Source organism: Crocodylus siamensis, chromosome 3, assembly GCF_052110815.1.
Source record: "Crocodylus siamensis isolate JL-2025a chromosome 3, ASM5211081v1, whole genome shotgun sequence".
Classification (NCBI taxonomy): domain Eukaryota; kingdom Metazoa; phylum Chordata; order Crocodylia; family Crocodylidae; genus Crocodylus; species Crocodylus siamensis.
Window position 1 is genome coordinate 166,964,508 of NC_143397.1, and position 19,852 is coordinate 166,984,359.

The 19,852-nt window shown below is 43.3% G+C and overlaps 1 protein-coding gene across 2 annotated transcripts in view; it reads right to left on the minus strand.

Annotated features, from left to right (window-relative positions):
- Positions 1 to 19,852, minus strand: part of RAB31 (RAB31, member RAS oncogene family) — a 127,331-nt gene that overhangs the window by 48,800 nt on the left and 58,679 nt on the right. For both annotated transcript variants that reach the window (XM_090039675.1, XM_090039674.1), the window contains exons 2-3: positions 14,606 to 14,685; positions 8,405 to 8,486 (exon numbers count right to left, since the gene is read on the minus strand). In XM_090039675.1, coding sequence (XP_089895801.1) covers positions 8,405 to 8,486; positions 14,606 to 14,685 — 162 coding nt within the window. The remainder of the gene's footprint in view (positions 1 to 8,404; positions 8,487 to 14,605; positions 14,686 to 19,852) is intronic.

Sequence of the window (19,852 nt, forward strand, 5' to 3'; positions counted from 1 at the left end):
GGCTTCCTAACCATTTGCCACAATATTTTCAGGCTGGCAAAATGGAAAGTTTGCAGAAGCCCAAAGCATACAGACAAAGCACTGTAATTAAAAGATACTTAGAATATCATGGACTGACATACACAGCAATAAAATATCAGTAGCTAACTTCTGAAGAGACTGTTCTTAAAGACAGCAATTTTTGCTCACAATAACGTAATTGTCAAATTTTAGCTGTGCAATTCGGGGCAGCATTGTAAAGTAGATTAAAAAATGGTAAGGAGAAGACAAGATGGAGGGAAAAGGACAATGGAAAATAGCAGGTCTATTTAACAACACCAAATCTAAACTAGAACTTCAGACTAGTATTTAACAGTCCCTTTCTGTCTCCAAAAAAAATATACTCTTCTCAGGAAATAAAGGCATGCAGACATGCCAGGAATATCCCTGAATGCACTCTGCAACTATGTAACTCACATTATGACAGAAAGTTTGTTTTGTAAGCCTCATTTTTTAACGTATTATTGTTATAATGCAAAAAATTACTACACTTCTTTATTAAACTATTTATATTGAAACATGCCCTAACTTAGAAATTGGAACTGAAACATTTTCCTTAGCTTCTGGCTCAAGTTCTTGCGCTGTTGGTTTTTTTATAAAGTTTTTTAATTATCTGTGGAGTCTCCACCCTGTCTCTGGCTGCAAACAGACACTGCATTTATCCAGAGATAAATCATTTTATTCTCATATATTTCATAGACATTAGGGCTGGAAGGGACCTCAGAAGATCATCGAGTCCAGCCCCCTGCCCAAGGGGCAGGAAGTCAGCTGGGGTCATAGATCCCAGCAAGATAAGCATCCAAATTTCTCTTGAAGGCATTCAATGTGGGTGCTTGAACCACCTCCAATGGCAGGCTATTCCAGACCTTGGGGGCTCAGACAATACAGAAATTCTTCCTTATGTCCAGCCTGAAAAGGTCTTGTTGGAGTTTATTTGACCTTGTCATCCCCTGGGGTGCTCTGGTGAACAATCGTTCCCCCAGATCCTGGTGACACCCTGATAAACTTATAGGTGGCCATCAGATCATCCCTGAGCCTGTGCTTTTCCAAGCTAAAGAGCCCCATAGCTCACAGCCTGTCATCATAAGGTCTGTTTTCCTGACCTCTGATCATGGACGTGGCTCTTCTCTGGACTCTCTCAAGCTTCTCCACATCCTTTTTGAATTGTGGAGCCCAAAACTGGATGCAGTACTCCAGCTGCCGCCTCACCAAGGCTGAGTACAAGGGGAGAATGATGTCCCGGGATTTGCTTGAGAAGCATCTATGGATGCAAGCCAGTGTTTTGGTTGCTTTACTAGTCGCAGCATCACATTGCAGGCTTATGTTCATCTTGTGATCAATGATGACCCCCAAGTCTCTTTCTTCCGTAGTGCTAGCCAGCGTAGCACTGCTGAGCCTATAAGGATGCTGCAGGGTTTTCCTCCCAAGGTGGAAAACCTTGCATTTTTCAGTGTTAAACACCATCAGGTTCTTGTTCGCCCATTTGCTGAGCCTGTCAAGGTTAGCCTGGATCACCCTCCTGTCTTCTGGTGTGGATGCTTTACCCCAGAGTTCAGTATCATCGGCGAACTTGGCCAGTCTGCTTCTGACTCCAATGTCCACATCATTAATGAAGATGTTGAACAATACAGATTCAAGGACAGAGCCTTGGGGGACCCCACTGGTCACAGGACACCATGATGATTGACCTCCATCAAGCACCACCCTCTGGGTCTGACCACAAAGCCAATTTGCCAGCCAGCGGATCGTGGTGGACCTGAGGCTGCAGTTGGCAGTTTTACCAAGAGGTGATCATGGGATACCAGATAGAAAGCTTTTTTGAAGTCAAGATATATGACATCAATTTCCTCTCCCTTGTCAAGGTGATAGGTCACCTGGTCATAGAAGGAAATGAGATTGGTCAAGCAAGATCTACCCGCAACAACCACATGCTGGGTATCCCCAGGATATTGCCATCAGCTAGTCTGTTAAGGATGGCCTCCTTGATAATCTTTTCCAAGACCTTGTCCAGGACAGAGGTCGGGCTGATGGGCCTGTAGTTTGACGGATCTACTTTCCTCCCTTTCTTGAAGATAGGCACCACATTGGCCTTCTTCCAATCTTAGGGCACTTCTGAGACAAATTACACTCTTCCAGACATATAAGTCCGTTGTCCCAGGATAAATCCAGATAAGAGGCATTAACAATTTATCCTGGGACATCGCAAAGTACATATGAACATTTATCCCAGAACTGCATCATTGAATCAATGACAAAAAAGCCGCAATGCATTCAGCCCTTCACTAAGCCCCAGTTAGAAGGGCAACATACATACATGAAAATGCTGGGAAATTTCTGTTATGGGACAAACACAGGACAAATGCAGTGTCTCTTCCTAGCCTCTGTGGTAATCTTATTTGGTAAGACGTGGATATTTATTTTTAACTCTTCCATTTTCTAAATTGTATTGTTCTGAGCAGACCCTTCCCCAACTCAGACACTGCTGTGCAGGAAAATAACTTTCTACATGTTGCCGTTTGTTGTTTATTGTTCTGTGACCAAGGTCTGACTGGTTGGCCTATGGGAGTGCTTATGGGGATGACTGTGCTTCACCAGATTTTCTTAAAACAAACTACGGCCAAAATTTCCAAAATTTAAGCAGGGACAAATAAGCAGCTAGATGTCCAGATAGACATGAAGTGGCTCCTGGGTGCCCAACAGGTGTTCAAGGTAGTTTCTTTTACTAATGGTGCTTGAGGTCCCAATATTAAGTGGGTTTTCAAAAGCATCTATACAGGTTCCCAGGCTTCTCAGGTGGACTGGAAACAAATCACCAGCTGAGCTTTTTCATATGTAATGTTGCTATATAATGTTTCACCACCACCATTGAATGAAGCCTGGACACCTTGTGGTGAGCAGTCTAAATGCAGGCTAGTTTTAGACACCACCCTGGGAGAAAGACGGCAAAGAAGAGAAGATAAGAAGCCAAAATACACAGATCAAAACCACTGCAGAGGCAGAGAAGGGTCCAAACAAAAGAAGTCAGAGGTATTTAAGAATAGGAAGAAAGAACTGCAGCTGAAGATGCTCTTTCGATAGGCACTATGCTTTCTTCAAACTCAAATTAATGTATTTTATATTCATATTTTTATTTCACACTTCTCAGTAGCCTGACATAGTCAGGGCTAGTACTTGAAGAAATGCCTGTTCAAGTTTTGTGAATTTTGTGCCAATGGTTCAGGCATTTGGGGCATTGATGCATGTGCTCCAGGAAGTGGGGAAGTGGCTTTAATTAGAGCAGCTCCACGAGCCACTTTAATTAAAGTACTTGGAGCTTCACATGCATCAATGTCCCCGTGCTGAAAAATGGTGGCAAGGGCACTAAAGCTTTAGTTAAATAAGCTTTAGTTAATGCCCTTTAGTTAAAGCACCCCTGTTGCCATTTTTCAGCATGGGAATACTGATACACGTGACGCTTCAGTCTGCTAGAGCAGGGGTTGCCAATCGGGGGTATGTGTACCCCTGGGTGTACTTGGGAAGCTCCCAGCGGGTATGTGGCAGCAGTGTGGAGAAGTGGGGGACTCTTCTGGTTACAGCAGCAGCACTTTCAGTTTTGCTGCTGATGACCCCCACTACCGCCCCGCTCCTTGATCTACTGCCAGGGAACCCCACACCCCTTGGCTGGCAAGGGGACTCCCTGCTTCTGGACTGGCCACTGGGGGTATACTAACTAAAAAAGGTTGAAAACCCTTGTGCCAGAGTGCAGTAATTACCACACTCCAGCAGACTTGATTAACAGTCTGCTCTGACACACTGTAATTACACGCGTTGGAGCAGCCACACTGCATGTCTATAGGTGCCTCGTTAATGGAGATACTGTTTATGCATTGTTGTAAAGCACTGTAAGGTCTATGGATGAGAAACAGTATAAGTGCTAAATGTGATGATGAGTTCACTCCTACTAGAATTATCACAAGTCTTGATGTCACTTTAAGCTGAATCTCCCAGCAGGTTCTATTCTGCAAACAATCTCTGCTTCTGATTACAGGAAGTGGAAGGAAAGAAGCCGTGCCCTTCTGTCTGTGAGAAGGGCTGTCCTACATCTATTTGCTCTGCTAGGATAAACACAGACAGGTAGTTAGCTCTGTTAGTATGAAGTCAGGCAGATGGCTGGGAGGTTAGAGACTGGTTCAGAGAGGCACAAGTTTTCACAGGCAACAGCCTACTTCATCAAATGCTATGGCATGGTAAGTAGTGTTAACACCTGCTGTTTCTGTTCCTCTCATCATTAAATCAGGGCTTGTTGAGGTACTGTGGAAACACAGAATGAAAGGACAGTTCCCATTTAGGTTTATGGGAAGAGCTTTAAGGAGAGTGAATGAGAGTCAGAATATTGGCTGCATGTCCAAAGACATCCTTCATGCAACTTAAAATTGATAGGTAGGAGATCCTTAGCAATCTAACCAAACTGGTCAGTGTTGTACAGACCAAGGCCCAGAAAAAGCCAACTGAGATGCTGAGTGGAAGGTATACTGGAAACTTGTAGTAATGTAATCTTACAAAGATGGCTTCGTGGGTTAAGTACAAGTCTGAGAAAGTTGGGGCTTGTTCTCATCTGACTTAAAGCATCTCTCTCAGACTGCCTCCATATACTAAGGTTAATTAATATTTACTTCACAGAGCTGATTGTAAGACTTAGCACATAATACTCATAAAGTGCTCTGAGATTTTCAAATATAAGGAATATTATACTGAGAAACATGGATTAGAATGCAAAATATACATTAAGTTATATGCCCAAGAATTAAGAACTGTGTAGCAATAAGGTAGAAGAAAAAGGGCGATCTCATGGGTAATCCAGGTAATATAAATCTAGAGGAAAATCAAGCCTTTAATACCTTAGCCCATCAAAGCACCACACATACAAAAAGGTACTGCATAGAAAAATTGACTGAGGAACCTATTCCAAAGCACAGAAATAAAAGAAAAAAAAATTGAGCAAGCAAGATCAATGGATGGTGGATCACATTAAAAATACTATGCGCACAGAATATATTCTGGTCTGTGCACAAAGTAGTTTTAGTATTTTTAAATAAGCTTATTCCCATCATAAATAACACACACTAAAATGGCTAAGCACCTACTGGTTTAGCTGGATGCACTTTGTGTCATTCTGCGTATTGTAAATACAGTGTAAGTGGTTTCTTGACTGATATCTAGTCAAGTGCTAACAACAGAAAATGGATCAGTAGGAAGTAATTAGTATATGCAAAAGAATCCCCATTGTTCCCACCCAAATATGCGAATACTTTTTTAACACCCTCATTTTTAATTTTTAACACCCTAATAAGCAGAGTAGCAGAGGGAAAAGAAAGTGTTTCAAAGGCATCCTGAAGCCAAACATGAAGAGGTGTAACATCGATATCAACACTTGGGAGGCCCATGCTCAGGACTGACCAAAATGGAGGCAGACTCTTTGGGAGGGACCTCAACACTCTGAAACAGCTCGTCAACAGGCAGAAGAGGTTAAGAAAAACAGGCGAAAAAAACATTAGAACACCCAATGCAGCAACACAGTGCCCATCCCTCCTGGAAACACTTGTCCTCAATGCGACAAGACATGTGGATCTAGAATTGGGTTATGGAGCCACCTGTGGACTCACTATTAAGATGCTTTGAAGACAATCTTACTTGTTTGTGATGATCGCCCATCATCACTTTTTTTAATGTTTTTTTGCCATAGCTGTAATTTTACCAAGGAAGTTCTAAGATATTTTGAAATGTGTGTGTGTTCTTCCATCCTTTTCAAACCCATCAAGATAAATTCTGGGTATACCATAATATACCCTTTACAGTCAGCCCACAGGTGATTATTATTGCCATTTAGAATGTGCTAAATATTTGATTTACAGACATAAGTTCCTGGCTTACTTAAAGTGGGGTGGAAAACTTTTAAAAAGACTAGCAATTTTGAGTAATATAAGTGAATATCAGGTATCTCAAGTTGTGTATCCAGAAGTATAAGCAGCCAGAATAAGAGTCCTGTTCTAAAAGAGCTGGCCTAAATGTAGGTGATCTGCAAAAAAACCCAAAACCAAACCCTAAAAGTTTTACTTAAAATAATGATAAGGCTACAAGAGACAAGCACTCACCACATAGGGAATATAAGTACCAAGGTTTTCTCTGGTCAATTAATTCAGCCCTCTTTTGCCTATGCATTTTGATACCGTTCTTAATTACATGACTATATACTATTTTTCCCCATAGACCCCGTTCCTCATTCAGTGCACAGGATGTACAGTGATCAGTGGATGAGCAGCAACTGAATATTTTATCCTCATAATGTGATGTTTGATCCCACGCACATTCATTTTAAACCTTGTTCTGAATACATAACTATTAATTTCTGCATGGGTTTTTTCCTGCATATCTCCATCATTTCTGATCATTACTATAATTTTATTTATTTGATGTAAAGGCTCAACAAAGGCTTATGACAGCTTACAGTAAGAGACAGAACAACACAGAAAAGCAAGTAAAAAAATAGGAAACATAAGCTCCCTAAACAGCATCGCCGCTCAATTAGGAAGGTCTTACAGAGCTTCTGGAAGATGTCTTGGGACGTCTTCCTAATATGTAACTGCTTCACAAATAGTAATGATTTTTTACAACACTTCTGTAAGGTAAGATGTATTGTTACTCCCACCTAACAAACAGAAAATTGTGGCATAGAGAAATTGAGTTAAAGTGTCCATAAATTTTGGTGCCAAATTTGGGACACTTGGGATCCAGTCTTTCAAAGGACACAATGATATACCTCTTTACATGTTCAAAGCAATGCTCCCACTGACTTCATCTGCAGCTGTGAGTGCTCAGTAATTCTGGAGATAAGATCCCAGCCTCTCAAGCTCAATGTTCGGAACGTAAAAAACATAAGGAATGTGTAATTTGTCGCCTACAGTAACAAGGTTGGTTTAAGTAACTTGACTAGCATTACACACGCATTCTGTAATAGAGACAGGGATTCATAGACATTCGCATAGGATGTGGTACTTGGCCTTGGTGAGGCCACTGCTGGAGTACTGCATCCAGTTTTGGGCTCCACAATTCAAAAAGGATGTGAAGAAGCTTGAGAGAGTGCAGAGGAGAGCCACATGTATGATCAGAGGTCAGGAAAACAGACCTTACGATGACAGGCTGAGAGCCATGGGACTCTTCAGCCTGGAAAAGCGCAGGCTCAGAGGTGATCTGGTGGCCACCTGTAAGTTTATTAGGGGTGTTCACCAGTATCTGGAGGAACATCTGTTCACCAGAGCGCCCCAAAGGATGACAAGGTTGAACGGTCACAAACTCCTCTGCAACTGTTTCTTTACTGTCTGAGCCCCCAAAGTTTGGAATAGATTGCCGCCAGAGGTGGTTCAAGCACCCACTTTGAACACCTTCAAGACACTTTTGGATGTTTATCTTGCTGGGATCCTCTGATCCCTGCTGATTTCCTGCCCCTGGGCAGGGGGCTGGACTCGATGATCTTCCAGGAATAGAAAAACAATTCTCCAGGGCAGCAAGTATCTCTTAGCTATAAAATTAACCTTTCCTTTTCCTGAAACTGATACCTCATTTGTTGCATATTTCCTAATTTCTGCTACGGACAATGGTCTCCTTAATTCTGGGGAGACACATAGGAGGAAGAAAGGAAATAAGCAGAATGAGAACATGGACAGAATTAGGGGGAATGTGAGGGTCCACAGCACTCCAAGCATGGGGAAAATAAATATTTGTAGGACATGGAAGCCACATGAAGGTCCCCTGCCATAAGAGGAAAATGGGGGACTCGGACTTCAGGAAAGGAGAACTGGGGAACACATATAATACCTGGCATAAGAAAGAAGGGCATGAGGGATACAGAGTGCCTGACATAGGGCAGAAAAGGGACTGTGAGTCACACCAATCCCTTGGCAAGGATTCTCTGAAATGAATAAAAAGAAGGCAACTAAAGAGCTGTGAGAGGAGGGGAATGGAAGGATACAAAGTCACTGGGGCATATATAAACATGCATGGCCTCCAGAAGCAACCAAATGTGCAACTGTCTAGTGTAAGGGATCAGAGTCAGCCCCTGGGTTATGCTGGCAGAAGTTTCAATTCAATGCAGTAGTCTCTGAGCTACCACTGTCTTTCCATCTGCAAAACGGAGACAGTAATACGTTGTTACTAATGTAACCAGTTACTGATGAACCCAGTAAGACTTAGTTATTGTTGCTTTGCTAAAGTAAGAACAAGAGGGTGTCATGAGAATTAATTAAACGTGCCTGCCAAGTCCTCTAGAAGTGAAAGGAGTTCTAAACATTATAAATACAATAAAAAAATATCACATAGTAATAATACTCACTCGCTCCTGACCAGCTGTATCCCAGATGAGAAATTTGTGAAGCTCATTCCCACAAGGCACAGTTTTAGTCATGAAGGATGCACTGAAAGAAAGAAATGAGCCCTGGACATTACTCAGGTGTGAACCACCAATGAGATTAACACATAAAATCTATTTGGACTAATAGTCCAAGTATGTTAAATTTAAATTTTGGGGAGATCTCCCGAGTTAGGCAATTTAGAGCCAAAAAATCCATTTCCTGAGAGAAAATGCTCCCATAAGCAATCCTGGATTAAAAACATTTAAAATATTAAGCATTTTCTGTTCCTCTGGTGAGGTTAAAGGGATCTTTCTGGAGAGGCCCAGAAGCAAAGGCCTGGGTCCCATACTCCCTCTCTTCCCTGAACAAATGCTTGCCTACTGGCCAGCTGCCTGCTCCATTTGTTTTGTTGCAGCTTTTCCTAAGGAATGCCTTCCTGCAAGGAATGAAGCTGATTGCAAATATTCACACAACACCAAGCAATGAATGAGTCATTTCATCATGCTAATATACAAGATAGGATATCTTTCCACAAAACCATGAGACAAAAAAATTGCTGACAGAACATACAACATGAATACAATGAAAAGTTTTCTTTCCCTCACTAATTTCATACAAAATAAATATTGTTATTTATAAAATACATAGCATTTTTTTTCAGTGTAAAAGTTAGACAAGGTTCTTTACAGGATTTACTCAAAGAACCTTGTCTGCCTATGTCCTTAGAACAACACAGCTACAACTTACACCTCTTCCAAAGTTAGGTCCCTTTAAGAAAGCATGTAGATATTTCTGTTGTATATGTTTGCTTGTTTGTTCTGCACTGCAGTGCTAGAACTGAAGGAAACCCAGAGGAGTCTAGCTTCTAGTTGAATTTCTTTTTTTTTGGACTCTGCTGCTCCAGACAATTTTTATCCCTGGCTCAAAGAATCATCAACTGGAATGTGTTTTGCATTAGAAATACTCCAGATTACTTCCAGTGACATGCATTATCAAAATATTTTCTGGGGAGGATACACTAGGGGTTCCCTTTATAAACATCTGCGAATAGACACAATTTGAACAGCACTGAATTGAATCTAAAAACCTGAAGTAACACAGGAAAAGCAATGCTTTCTTTGGCTGTTCTGAGGGTGTGTACTTCCCATTCCCATCCTTCTGCCCTCTGTATTATGCAACACTTCACATTTCAGAACATCAGGAATTACAGTGGGGTAGGAGTGTATATTTAAAATATTGGTTCAAATGGCAAATAATCTTACATACACTGCTATCCCACTTACAGAAGAAACAAAGCTATTAGCAGTAATTAATCCAATACTCCAGGTTTCTTTTTCTTCTCAAACACTCCCCCCCACCATGCAAGGCAATTTTTTTTATGTGGGTCAAAGAAACTGATTTACCAATGTCATTACATGATGTAAAAGGCTGCTCATGGTTTAGAACTGAAGGAGCTATCAGGTTCCCATCATTTTTTTTATACAAAAAAATGTCTTCCCAATCAATAATGCTATTGGCAACATGCTTTCTTCCTTCCCTTCTCTCTGCCCAGCTTCTTCCATCATCAAATTCAATGGTCCAAAACTGCCTTGAAATCTGATCATAAAACCCCCACCTGGGATTTCACTAGGCTTCCAAAAGCAAAGGTTGAGGTATTACAGTGGAAAGAAAGCTTTTAGTCACTCTAACACCACACCCAAAGATCATTCTTTATAAGGGATTTCCAAATAGATCTAAAATCAAAAGAACATCCATCCCAGCCAAACGATCTCTTAATGGATGGCATGCATTAGTTCCTCTGTCCAAGGAAGTCAAGAGTGTTCATGTTTTCCAACTGAACCAAGGCAGGAGATTTGGCCCTGAATGTGAAAAAGGAGAAATTTTAAAAATAACTAAAGGGAAGAGGCCTATACTACTTGCAGGTTTCAATGCTTGGCAGTTTCTGTGAAGAACAGATATAGATGAATTTCACTTTGTCTACTTAGGCTGTATTATCCAGTGTTAAATGCTCATACACATAATAAAACTAAATGAAAGCTTTCCTGCATGTGAAAGCAGGGTCTTTTAGCATTCTCACCTTGTCTGACAGTACTTACACCTTAAAAAGTGATTTTAAAACCAAAGTACACAACACTGCCAAGGGGTATGTGCCTAAATGTTTACAATGGCAGTGGAGCTTTTAACTGGTCAATGCACGGCAAGTAATGGTGTTGCTGGGTGCTGGTATTAGTGTTGACACCGTTTCTAAGAAATGTAAATGCAGACATGTGGTATGTAGTGGGTACAAGCCGCAATATTCTGCAAGTAAAGGGATTAAGTGGCTAACCAAGTTTGAAAACCACTGCCTTAGAACATTTAGCAATCCTTGGGTGGTAAAATGCTTGCTACCATTACTTTGTTTTATGTTTTGTTGACCATTATATCATGAGGTTTTAATTTCTAAAGTTTAGACTGAGTTTTTGGCTAGGGACTGACATTCAAAAGCCAGAGCCCGAATTGATTAAATCTTCGCAGGTTATTCCAACCTGCCTACGTTGAATCAGTTTGTAGCAGCGCAGACATTCCCTCTGGACTGAGGCACTAGAGCGCGCCCTTGGCTGCAGGGAAGCTGTGCTGGGGGAGATGTAGCCAGCCTGGGCTGAACTGGCCAGAGAGAGGTTTAATTCCCTCTCGCTGCCCAACTGGCCCAGGGACCCAAGCTGGATCTGCCAGGCGCTTCCCACTCGCTGCTGCAGTGGCGGGCCCACATGGCCCCTGAGGCAAAGGGGGCAGGGATGAGGGTTATTCCCCTCTCTACCCCTACTGCCCCCAGGGGACCGCAGCCAGGTCTTCCTGCCCCGACTGCCACCACTGCTGCTTGCTCCCTGCATGGGAGCAGAAAGTCCCCTCCTGTCCCCTCTGCTGGATGCTAGGAGGGGGAATAACCCTTGCTCCTGACCCCGCCTAAGGAGCCCTGCCAGCTGGCAACTGGCTGCACTCCCATCCAGCTGCTAAAGTGGCAAGGGGGCAGGGCCCTTGATGGAGGCAGCAGCCCCTGTCATAGTTTTGGGGAGTGCGAGCCCCTACCTGGCAGATGGGCCCTGCTGAGGGGTGGGCAGAGCTGCAGAAAACCATGACAGGGGCTGCTGACCCTGTCATAGTCACTCCCCCATTGCCACTCAATCAGCCAGGTGGGGGTGGAGCTAGATGCCAGCCAGTAGGGCCCCTTGGTGGGGCGGGAGTGGAGTTCTTCCCCACTCTGGCCCAGGGTACAGCAGCAGGGTCTGCTCATCCCAGGCACTGCCACCGCCACTTGCTCTGTGCCCAGGGCAACTCACTCTGTGCCTAGGGCAAGCAGCAAAATAAGCCCCCTCCATTGGACACCAGAGGGAGAGGGGCAGGAGGAAGCTTATTCTGCTGACTGCCCCACGCACAGAGTGAATGGTGGTGGCAGCAGCAGCCAGGGTGGGCAGACCCCACTGTTGTGCCCCAGGGGCAGAGGGGGAAATAACTTGGCTCCCTGCCCTCCCCCACTCCCCCTGAGGGGCTCTGCCAGCCGGCATCTGGCCCTGCCCACGTCTGGCCACTGGAGCAGTGATGGGGGAACGACCATGACGGGGGCAGCAGCCCCTGACATGTTTTCCACGAGCGCGAGCCTCTTCCCAGCAGCAAGCCATGCTGCGGGACAAGGAAAGCTGTTGTGGAGTGCAGCGGCAGCTTACAGGGCTCTGGTCCCCTCCAGGTCCTGATACTGCTGTGTGCAGTCCACTTCAGCTCTGCCCACCCCGCAGCAGGGCCTCTCTGCTAGGAAGGGGCTTGCACTCCCCGGCACTATGACAGGAGTTGCTGCTTCTATCAAGGGCCCTGCCCCCTCGTCACTCCAGCATGGGGTTGTGGTTAGTCACAGGCCAGCAAGGTCCCTTAGGCAGGGGCAGGAACGAGGGTTATTCCCCCTCCCCCCGGCATCCAGCAGAAGGGGTTTATTCCACCCAAGTAGGGAGCAAGCAGAGGCGGCAGCAGTCAGGGCAGGCAGACCAGGCTGTGGTCCCCCAGGAATAGAGGGGGGAATAATCCTCCTTCCTGCCCCTTCTGCTTCAGGAACCATGCTGGCCCACCACTGCAGCAGTGAGGGGGGAGTGCCCAGCAGACCAGGCTCGGGTCCCTGCCAGTGGGACAGGGATGGGGTGGAATTAAAACCCTTTACGGCCAAACCCCTGCCCATGCCTGTCTCTGCTCTGGCTGGGGAGCAGAGGGGCGAGGCCAGTCCCGCTCTGCTGGAGCAGACAGCCCAGCCCAGAGACCATGCCGGGATGCTGAGGGACTCTGATTTAAGTTAAACCAGGCAGGTGTCTGGGACAGACATTGCTTAAACCAGTCTGAGCCAAATCAGTTAAGTCTGATAAACCAGGTTTATCTCAAACTGGTTTCTGCCATTTTGAAACTGGTTTATATGCCCTGAATGTCTGTTCTGTTACAGGTTTTTAACCAGTTTCTGATTACTTAAATTGGTTTATATGTAATGTCTGTCCCTAGCCTTGGAGTGCAACTCCTATTGATTTCAATGAGAACAGAACATGTTGAATCTAAATTTAACCTTGAGGACTAGAGCAGAATTGTACAGCCTAAGATAACATTTGAATTGGAAGCTCTTGACAAAAATAAAATGAAATTGATGTGAGCAAAAAGAGCTAAGAGGCTGTTGATGTAAGATGGCCGCCACCATAAAGACTAGGTAAGTTAAAAAGAGAATGGGAAGAGAGGAATTATTTTTTCTATCTGTACTGGAAGCATGAGCCCTAAGACAGGAGAATAAGGCTCACATCTTTTTTTACACTAGAAAGAATCTGGAATATCTCATATTTATGCCAGTGTAACTAGGAACAGAGTTTGGCCTCAAGCTTCATCCCTGTTTGCCTGATAGCTGAATTATATTGGTTCTAACTTAATATAGTTTTCCTAGTCACTCTAGCCCATGAAAAAGAGAACATTTATTGGTATGCATCTCACCCTCTTCCGGAGAACATGATCAAACTCTACAGCAGTGGTTCTCAACTTTTTTTGTACCAGGACCCATTTGTAAACATCGATGGCGAGTCCCAACCCATTGCCCCTCAATCTTAACCCACTGTCTCCCATCCCTAGTCCCCCAATGTGTGGAGCAAGGGAATGGGTGTGTGTGTGTGTGTGTGTGTGTGTGTGTGGAGGGGGGGGCAAGCAAGCAACCCCTCACAGGCTGAAACTGCAGTTTCCTATATTTTTCTCCTTTAAAGCAGAATCCATTTTTGAAGTTTGTTGAATCATTTTTAAAGTTTGTTCGCCACCCTTTCAAATATTTTTGTGACCCACTTTTGGGTTGTGACCCACAGGTTGAGAAATGCTGCTCTACAATGTTCCTATAATGCCATGCAGGTACACAGAGCTTTACGAAGGTTAAAGCAAGTCAAACAGATGCATGCGTACACAACCTTAATAACGGGTGACTGGTGCTGCTTTAGTTGGGGGGGGCATGTGCCCCCCTGTGACCAGTCCGGGGGAGGGAAGGGGGCCAGGCGATATCACGACAGCCGATCATTGCGCTTGCTGCAGTTGCTTCCAGAAGTGACTACGGTCGCTTCTGGGAGCCAGCACTGACCAATCACTGCAGTCACTCCCAGAAGCAGCTGCAGCCACTCCCGAAAGCAGCTGCAGCAAGCGCAGTAATCAGCTGGCACTTGCTGAGAGGGCACCAGTGTTCCTGCCTGCCCCCCCCGCCCATCACCTAAGTGGCGAATGCGGCCATCGGGGGTGCACCGGTGCTCTACACATTGCTACTGATCTTGATGAACTTCAAGTCTAAGGACATGAGTCTGCACAGTGGAAGACAAAATATAGCTGAGAGGAACAGCTTCATGAAACATGACGGTTCATGAACTTCTGAACAGAAAAGATGCTTGGTGAATGTTAATTGGGAGGGCATTCTAAAGCCTAAGGGCAAAGCATCAATGAAAGAAAACAGAGAGGGTTAAGTAGAGTATGAACAGCATGAACGGGCATTAGAGGAAGTGAGAGAAGCCATAAGGGACATGCAGAAATGAAAAGTCTTGAAAGTTGGAAAAAGATTGGACTTGAGATGCAGATAATATGATGATGGGGTAGAAATAAAAACCTTCAAGGATAAAAAATTCCCATCAACAATAACAACAGAGGTCAACAGAGGTACTTACCCAATAGTAGGGCTAATATTGTGATCAAAATGGTCCTGGACAAATCGACAAACTATACTAGATTTCCCAACCCCAGTATCCTGTAAATGAAAAGAAGAAGAATAGTAAGTTACATTGGAAAAATTCAGTGATCAGGTAAGTGGTAATATAAATAGTAAGTATGATTTTTTAAACAAAAAAAGAAAAATATTCTACAGACAAATGAAACAACTGACATATTTAGAAAGGAAAGGAATTCACAAACTATCTTTTTTACTGTCTCCATGAGAGGAGCTGTCTTTCATTTAATGAATATGCATTTCTAAAATTCACTTTTTCTAGAACCTCACATCTCTATTTATTTTTACATTGCTAAATTATCACTGGAAAAGTTCTGACCATTTATCTGTCTAAAAAGAAAACCAACAAAAAACCCTGCACATTCAAAACCAGAGCTATTTTGCTAAGCCAAGTCTAAGGAAATTAATCTTTGTATGTTTGTTGCGGGGGTGGCTTGAGCAAGGATGCTTCCAAAATAAATAACTAATTGAAAGATTCTATTAATTATGAGATAAATAAGTGCATTTTACAGAGCTTATAAAATGCCCAGGTGCCTTTCATAAGGCATGAATCCAGAGACAGAGATCTTAACCACCTGAGATATGCAATAATTCCCTAGAAACATATTCATTGGATGTCTTATATTGTTATGAAATTGAATGTACCAAAACATCAGAAGAGCAAGTGCCCCAGTGGTTGGTGCTATGTGGGAAACCCTATTTTTCCTTCCTAGAATCAATCTCATCTTTTATAGTCATTTAAACAGGTTGGCATGCCTGGTTCTGCACTGGTGGGCTTTGTCCCTCAAAGAAGCCCCTCAGCCCACTCAAACAGCAGTCCATAAAACAAAGATCCTTGTCCAAACAACAAACGAAACAAAACCCCTGGCCTTTCTCCAGGCAGCAGGAGGGCCCTTTAGCTCTAGCTCTTCCTAGAAGCAAATTCCTCTGGGTAGAGTCTGTCTGCTAGCCACAAACTACTCCTTCTCCAGCTCTAACTCCTTGTTCTCTCCTCTTGGGCTTTCAGCTGCCCAATTACCATTCACAACTGGGTTCCTACTCCAGGACTAGCTGCACCACTAAATGGGCCAGAACACCCTGCTACACTCCTGATGTTATTCAAACAATTACCTAAAAAGCTGCCCGTATCTTTTCTCTGATAACTTTGAAGACCTTTATCTTCTTTTTTAATATAGAGATAATTACTGGGGATGTTGCAATGTAAGCAAGTCCAGAATCTGAGGACGAGAGTGAGCAAGCGAGAGGAAAGAAATGCCTTGAATTACTCAACATTAACTCTTCTAGCCAATTAAAATAAGGATAGTTTTCCAAAAAAGTATTTTTTCTAGTTTGTCCTTCTTTACTACTCCATCGGGTATACTAAAAAACATAAATATGCCACAAGAAAGTTATAGAGGGTCTCTGAACAATTGACAAGAAATCAATCCTGATCCTCCTTTCTGTTTAAATTGACACTATGTGACATACCATAACTTTTAAATAAAAATGTGGTAGAAACAAACTATAAAAATGTTCTACATTTTTCAAGTAACAAATTTACAGCTTGTTAGCCATTGTTATGGTTTCTTGACCATTTTTATTGTGTGATAATTACTTTGCATGTGTAGCACATCTAAATGTATTGTGCAAATAACTAGTTCTTTGAACAATACATATAATGGGTCAGGATTCTACCCTGTTAAGTTACATTAACTTTTCTGGAGCTGATCATGAGACTCATCCAAAAAATTCTATTGTGTCCAAATTTTTAAAACCATTTAATATATTTTTACTAATTTTCAGGTTTGCAAAATGAAACAAAACAAGATATGCAATAAGCTCCTGGTGCTATCTAAACAATGCTTTAAAAACCTGCCAATATCTTTCCTCTGACAATTTCTGTAGACCTTAATCTTCAGTTGTTTCTCTGCAGTGTATAATCGATATGCCAAATTCAAAGAGAGCAGTGCTATTTAAAATAAGCCCAGCAGATTCAAATCAATAGATGCAACAAACAATCCTGCTATTCTTTGTCTTAGTTATCAATTCCATCAGATGTCCCTGCGCAATCTCAAAAGCAGGCCAACCCAGCACTTTTTAAGAAGTCCTCTGTGGCCATGTTGAGTAACCTAATTATTTTTTCAGACTTAAACTGTGCCTCAAAAAACCCAAACTAACTCCCTCCATGCCAGAGGTACTCCTCTATTTCTCTTTTGTGGGTAAGCAGCTGCCTGCACAGTGTTCAGAATTAGATCCGATCCCTGTGACCCGGTGCCACCCCTATACTATTTCCCTTAATTTCTAACTGTTTTGATAAGTCAGTAGCAAGTACAATCACAAATGAATGGAATTTGGTCTTTGGTGGGATGAGATGTCTTCAAGTCTGAAGCTCATTTTATATGAGCTCCAAGCTCCTACCTCCAGGGTTCAAATTACACTTTGACTCTTGGAAGGGTTTGAGGCAGCAGCAGAAAGAAGCCGCAGGGCAGCCCAGGCATGGGGTCCAGACAGCAATGAGGAGGAAGGGCTGCTTTTCCCCAATGCTAAGCAGCAGCTTCTGCCTGGCTGCCGGGGGAGGGGGTGGGTCTCATCACTTTTGGAGGTGCTCTCATCTCTTCTTATGGGGGGGTTTCGCCCCTCCAGGCTCCCCCGTAATTCAAATCCTGCCTAGCTCTGACCAAGTTTGGCCTCTTGGATTTTCTTTGCTTCTCATACATTAACATGACCCCAACTTTACAAATTTATAGTTCCCTTAAAATATACGAATAATTTTTCAATATGTCAAATAGGACATCATCTCACTCTCCCCATAACGGAAAATCAGCTTGCTCACAGAATCTGATAAAGCACACTTTGGAAACCATACAGAAATAGTTTATTCCATATAAAATAACTTGGTGTCCACTTTTTCCTCTTTTTCCTAAGCACAGAGTAGCTATACCAGGCTAAACAAATCTTGCAGAGGCCAAAGTAGGCACAGCTGTTTCAAAGAAGCTAGTAAAAAGAGGCACCTGTTGTTTATTGACAAAGCAGTAAGTGGACTTAATTAAAATAGATTCTAGTTTAGGGGTGGGGTGTCGTGGGGCCAGATGTGGAGCCAGCTGGGGGCAGGGTGTAACTCTTGGAACTCTCAAACTTGGAGGCAGCAGCAGCACAGGGTGGGGGCAGAGGCGGGTGGAGGGATGGCAGGGACTGAGTGGGACGGCACTGCATAGCCATGATGGTGGGGACAGAGCAGAGGGGCGAGGCCAGCAGGACAGGGATGGATTGGGACAGCAGAGCGCTGCCATGACAGTGGGAACAGAGGGGATGGAGGGGGGTGAGGGGAGAGGCAAGAGGCAGAGACGGAGTAGGACGGCAGAGTGCCGCCATGATGTCAGGGACAGAGGAGACAGAGCGGGGGTGCGGCCACCAGGGCAGGGACGAAGTAGGATGGTGGAGTGCTGCCATGACACAGGGACAGAACAGGGGGGGCAGGCCCCTCCCCCCACCGTTTCTTGGAGGCAGCAGCAACACAGGGTGCTGGTGGAGGGGGACAGAAGAGACGGCAGGGCAAGCTTCTCCCCTGCCCCTGGAAGGCAGCAGCAGCACGGGGTGGTGGGTGGTGGCACTCCGTCCCTGCCTGCTCCTCCCTCCCCATCATTCTTGATGGGCAATTCACTAGTGTGTGTATAAAGGTAATTATAAAGAAAGGGTGGACTGGAAGAGAGTTCAGTAATGTTAACTGAATCTCTAAATGCTCAGCAGCAGAATCAGTCAGAAGTTCAGAAAGTTACTTACATCCTCCTTTGGACTGTAAAATAGATTTGGAAATCTCATGAGGCAGGCAGAAAGATATAGCCAATTCTTATTTTATACAAAATACAACTAGTTTCTGACTCTGATCCTCCTAACTTCTCATCTTAACTTACAAAAACCTGAGCCAGGAACAAATCAGTCACAATGCCAAATGTCTATACCTACTCAGGAAAAAATAAAAGGGAGCACAGGCAGCCTTTCTCTTTAGCATAAATGTGTGTGTTATTTGTAACTTTTTACAAATCTCAGTCTCAATCCTGCAAACAGTAAACCACACGAATAGTCCTAGCGGTTTGGCAGAACAGCTCATTTGCTTAGGGGTGACAAAAGGGGTGTGATCTTTTTACTATAGCAAATTTTTCAGTTCACCAATGACTTCCCTGTTCACCAGGACACTGTCATCCTCATATTAAGGCACTACTGACAGTAATTTCTAGAGGTCTCAGTCAGGTCAGGACCCTAATATACCAAACATTTTACAAACTGTCCTTGCCACAAAGAGTTTAATTTATTTTTACATCTGAACTGGAAAAGTATCAAATTCAAAAATTATATCTACACATTATGACTGGTCACTAAAACAGCAGTCCTACAGTCATGCAGGATGCAAGAGCATCTGCTTTATTCTGGGCTATACAGTATCTTTCTGTGCAATGTTAACACATGGGTTTGTTACATCTGTACAATTCTATTACAATAAATCATGTGACATGCATTTTACGGTTCTGGAGTTTTGGCAATGCAAATAAACAAGAATACCACATGAAATTTCACATGTGGAAACTAAACACTAAGAACAAACATGTTCAGAAAAACAGCTTGCTTTGGAGCTACAAACGATTGTGTGACTACCTTCCCATTTCAGTTTTAAAACACAATTATTACTTCACTCCATACAAAAATCTCGATAGAGAATCCTAAAGGAGTCAATGTCCTGGAAAGACAGAGAGAAGTCCTGGCTCTGATGTCAAAGGAATGTTTGCTATCATGTGGAATGGGACCAGGATTGCAACCATAGTATATGTTTTTGTATCACTTTATATATTAAAAATATCTTTCCAGCTTCTAATAGGTCTCTGTAGCCAAAAGAAGATTTGCCGAGACAAATTCAATACCAATGTCTTGGTATGGATGGTGGAATCTAACTGGGGGTAAATTCAAGCCCTAATCCTTCAATCCAGCAGATTCCATCTCAAAAGAAATTAAACATCAAACCCAGAGAACTCTTGAGTACTAACACATAGGAATGATTACAAAGAGCAGCTAAAATATGTGCTCAGCTGGTATTTTTCCACATTTTTTTAGCAATGCTTGAAAGTGACAGAGCACTTTATACTTCCAAGCCTTTATTGAACAAGCAATCAAATACAAGGTCTGATCAAAGCCCAGAGAACTCAGCAGAATTTGCTCC